Source organism: Symphodus melops, assembly GCF_947650265.1.
Source record: "Symphodus melops genome assembly, contig: scaffold_365, whole genome shotgun sequence".
Lineage (NCBI taxonomy): Eukaryota > Metazoa > Chordata > Actinopteri > Labriformes > Labridae > Symphodus > Symphodus melops.
Genome location: NW_027636505.1, coordinates 2,501 through 7,500, shown reverse-complemented (window position 1 = coordinate 7,500; position 5,000 = coordinate 2,501). Strand labels below are relative to the sequence as shown.

The 5,000-nt window shown below is 46.8% G+C and overlaps 1 protein-coding gene across 1 annotated transcript in view; it reads left to right on the top strand.

Annotated features, from left to right (window-relative positions):
* LOC306819436 (sodium channel protein type 4 subunit alpha B-like) overlaps nucleotides 1-5,000 on the top strand; it is an 8,901-nt gene that overhangs the window by 2,802 nt on the left and 1,099 nt on the right. The window contains exon 3 of the mRNA XM_079373235.1: nucleotides 2,963-3,082. Within this exon, the coding sequence (XP_079229361.1) occupies nucleotides 2,963-3,082 (120 nt within the window). The remainder of the gene's footprint in view (nucleotides 1-2,962; nucleotides 3,083-5,000) is intronic.

Genomic DNA, 5,000 nt, shown 5'->3' with positions numbered 1-5,000 from the left:
CGTTAGGACGTCCAGCTGGTAGACGGTGGTGAGGACAAGGACATGTCCTTTTGGGACATTTAGGTTCCAGCAGCAGATATAATGAAATAAAATGGACTGAGAGTTATACTGTATATAAAGAAAGTCTTTTTTATGTTTTCATACATTGATCTGTTCATTGAGGAACAGTGACTTTTGAATTAGATAGATAGATAGATAGATAGATAGATAGATAGATAGATAGATAGATAGATAGATAGATAGATAGATAGATAGATAGATAGATAGATAGATAGATAGATAGATAGATAGATAGATAGATAGATAGATAGATAGATAGATAGATAGATACTTTATTGATCCCGAGGGAAATTCAAGGCATCCAGTAGCAGTATACAGACAGGCAGGACACAAGACATTAGTTACAATACACACCCGCTGTCCCCCCCCCCCCCCTCTGTATACAATAATCCCCCAAACAAGATTTAACAGCCCCTATGTGACTAAGAGTAAACATAATTACAGGTTAAACCTGTGCAGTTAGCATTAGCATTAGACTTAAAACTTATATAGCATAATGTACATAACCTGTGCAGTTAGCATTAGCATTAGACTTAAACATATATAGCATAATGTACATAACCTGTGCAGTTAGCATTAGCATTAGACTTAAACTTATATAGTATAATGTACATAACCTGTGCAGTTAGCATTAGCATTAGACTTAAACTTATATAGCATAATGTACATAACCTGTGCAGTTAGCATTAGCATTAGACTTAAACTTATATAGCATAATGTACATAACCTGTGCAGTTAGCATTAGCATTAGACTTAAACTTATATAGCATAATGTACATAACCTGTGCAGTTAGCATTAGCATTAGACTTAAACTTAAATAAAGTCGTCTTCAGGAAAATATTCTTTTTAAATTTCACAATGTTCAAACGCAGGATGCTCATAGTTCCCAAATATGGTGGCATCATAAAGCTTGTTATTTATCGCTAATTCACTTCTACCTGACTATAGAGACCCTCCCCCTGCTGTTCACTTCTACCTGACTGTAGAGACCCTCCCCCTGCTGTTCACTTCTACCTGACTGTAGAGACCCTCCCCCTGCTGTCACTTCTACCTGACTGTAGAGACCCTCCCTCTGCTGTCACTTCTACCTGACTATAGAGACCCTCCCCCTGCTGTTCACTTCTACCTGACTGTAGAGACCCTCCCTCTGCTGTTCACTTCTACCTGACTGTAGAGACCCTCCCTCTGCTGTTCACTTCTACCTGACTATAGAGACCCTCCCTCTGCTGTTCACTTCTACCTGACTGTAGAGACCCTCCCCCTGCTGTCACTTCTACCTGACTGTAGAGACCCTCCCTCTGCTGTTCACTTCTACCTGACTGTAGAGACCCTCCCTCTGCTGTTCACTTCTACCTGACTGTAGAGACCCTCCCTCTGCTGTCACTTCTACCTGACTGTAGAGACCCTCCCCCTGCTGTCACTTCTACCTGACTGTAGAGACCCTCCCTCTGCTGTCACTTCTACCTGACTATAGAGACCCTCCCTCTGCTGTTCACTTCTACCTGACTGTAGAGACCCTCCCTCTGCTGTCACTTCTACCTGACTGTAGAGACCCTCCCCCTGCTGTCACTTCTACCTGACTGTAGAGACCCTCCCTCTGCTGTTCACTTCTACCTGACTGTAGAGACCCTCCCCCTGCTGTCACTTCTACCTGACTGTAGAGACCCTCCCTCTGCTGTTCACTTCTACCTGACTGTAGAGACCCTCCCTCTGCTGTCACTTCTACCTGACTGTAGAGACCCTCCCTCTGCTGTTCACTTCTACCTGACTATAGAGACCCTCCCCCTGCTGTCACTTCTACCTGACTGTAGAGACCCTCCCTCTGCTGTTCACTTCTACCTGACTGTAGAGACCCTCCCCCTGCTGTCACTTCTACCTGACTGTAGAGACCCTCCCCCTGCTGTTCACTTCTACCTGACTGTAGAGACCCTCCCCCTGCTGTCACTTCTACCTGACTGTAGAGACCCTCCCTCTGCTGTCACTTCTACCTGACTGTAGAGACCCTCCCTCTGCTGTCACTTCTACCTGACTGTAGAGACCCTCCCTCTGCTGTTCACTTCTACCTGACTGTAGAGACCCTCCCTCTGCTGTTCACTTCTACCTGACTGTAGAGACCCTCCCTCTGCTGTCACTTCTACCTGACTGTAGAGACCCTCCCCCTGCTGTCACTTCTACCTGACTGTAGAGACCCTCCCTCTGCTGTCACTTCTACCTGACTGTAGAGACCCTCCCTCTGCTGTCACTTCTACCTGACTGTAGAGACCCTCCCCCTGCTGTCACTTCTACCTGACTGTAGAGACCCTCCCCCTGCTGTCACTTCTACCTGACTATAGAGACCCTCCCTCTGCTGTTCACTTCTACCTGACTGTAGAGACCCTCCCCCTGCTGTCACTTCTACCTGACTGTAGAGACCCTCCCTCTGCTGTTCACTTCTACCTGACTATAGAGACCCTCCCTCTGCTGTTCACTTCTACCTGACTATAGAGACCCTCCCTCTGCTGTCACTTCTACCTGACTATAGAGACCCTCCCCCTGCTGTCACTTCTACCTGACTATAGAGACCCTCCCTCTGCTGTTCACTTCTACCTGACTGTAGAGACCCTCCCCCTGCTGTCACTTCTACCTGACTGTAGAGACCCTCCCTCTGCTGTTCACTTCTACCTGACTATAGAGACCCTCCCTCTGCTGTCACTTCTACCTGACTATAGAGACCCTCCCTCTGCTGTTCACTTCTACCTGACTATAGAGACCCTCCCTCTGCTGTTCACTTCTACCTGACTATAGAGACCCTCCCTCTGCTGTTCACTTCTACCTGACTGTAGAGACCCTCCCCCTGCAGCTCTCACACTAATAAGTAACCTACTTGTATAAATCTTCCTCTCTGATTGGCTTCCTTATTAGCCTCAGACAGCCAATGATCTGGAGGCTGGGAAGCCCCTTCCATTCTTCTATGGAGACCCGCCCTCTGAGTTTCTAAACACCCCATTGGAGGAGCTGGATCCATTCTACCAATCACAGAAGGTCTTTCTCTTTAAATGAACCTGTCTGTAACCTGTCTGTAACCTGTCTGTAACCTGTCTGTCTGTAACCTGTCTGTAACCTGTCTGTCTGTAACCTGTCTGTCTGTAACCTGTCTGTAACCTGTCTGTCTGTAACCTGTCTGTAACCTGTCTGTTACCTGTCTGTAACCTGTCTGTCTGCAACCTGTCTGCAACCTGTCTGTAATCTGTCTGTAATCTGTCTGTAACCTGTCTGTCTGTAACCTGTCTGCAACCTGTCTGTCTGTAACCTCTCTGTCCGTAACCTGTCTGTCTGTAACCTGTCTGTAGCCTGTCTGTCTGTAACCTGTCTGTAGCCTGTCTGTAACCTGTCTGTCTGTAACTTGTCTGTAACCTGTCTGTAACCTGTCTGTTACCTGTCTGTAACCTGTCTGTCTGTAACCTGTCTGTCTGTAACCTGTCTGTAGCCTGTCTGTAACCTGTCTGTCTGTAACCTGTCTGTAACCTGTCTGTCTGTAACCTGTCTGTAACCTGTCTGTCTGTAACCTGTCTGTCTGTAACCTGTCTGTAACCTGTCTGTCTGTAACCTGTCTGTCTGTAACCTGTCTGTAACCTGTCTGTCTGTAACCTGTCTGTAACCTGTCTGTTACCTGTCTGTACCCTGTCTGTCTGCAACCTGTCTGCAACCTGTCTGTAATCTGTCTGTAATCTGTCTGTAACCTGTCTGCAACCTGTCTGTCTGTAACCTCTCTGTCCGTAACCTGTCTGTCTGTAACCTGTCTGTAGCCTGCCTGTCTGTAACCTGTCTGTAGCCTGTCTGTAACCTGTCTGTCTGTAACTTGTCTGTAACCTGTCTGTAACCTGTCTGTAACCTGTCTGTTACCTGTCTGTAACCTGTCTGTCTGTAACCTGTCTGTAGCCTGTCTGTTACCTGTCTGTAACCTGTCTGTTACCTGTCTGTAACCTGTCTGTCTGTAACCTGTCTGTAACCTGTCTGTAACCTGTCTGTAGCCTGTCTGTCTGTAACCTGTCTGTCTGTAACCTGTCTGTAACCTGTCTGTCTGTAACCTGTCTGTAGCCTGTCTGTAACCTGTCTGTCTGTAACCTGTCTGTAGCCTGTCTGTAACCTGTCTGTAACCTGTCTGTCTGTAACCTGTCTGTAACCTGTCTGTCTGTAACCTGTCTGTAGCCTGTCTGTTACCTGTCTGTAACCTGTCTGTTACCTGTCTGTAACCTGTCTGTCTGTAACCTGTCTGTAACCTGTCTGTAACCTGTCTGTTACCTGTCTGTAACCTGTCTGTAACCTGTCTGTCTGTAACCTGTCTGTAACCTGTCTGTAACCTGTCTGTTACCTGTCTGTCTGTAACCTGTCTGTCTGTAACCTGTCTGTAACCTGTCTGTTACCTGTCTGTACCCTGTCTGTCTGCAACCTGTCTGCAACCTGTCTGTAATCTGTCTGTAATCTGTCTGTAACCTGTCTGCAACCTGTCTGTTACCTGTCTGTAACCTGTCTGTCTGTAACCTGTCTGTCTGTAACCTGTCTGTAACCTGTCTGTCTGTAACCTGTCTGTAGCCTGTCTGTAACCTGTCTGTCTGTAACCTGTCTGTAGCCTGTCTGTAACCTGTCTGTAACCTGTGTGTCTGTAACCTGTCTGTAACCTGTCTATCTGTAACCTGTCTGTAGCCTGTCTGTTACCTGTCTGTAACCTGTCTGTTACCTGTCTGTAACCTGTCTGTCTGTAACCTGTCTGTTACCTGTCTGTAACCTGTCTGTTACCTGTCTGTAACCTGTCTGTAACCTGTCTGTTACCTGTCTGTAACCTGTCTGTAACCTGTCTGTAACCTGTCTGTTACCTGTCTGTCTGTAACCTGTCTGTCTGTAACCTGTCTGTAACCTGTCTGTTACCTGTCTGTAACCTGTCTGTAACCTGCCTGTTACC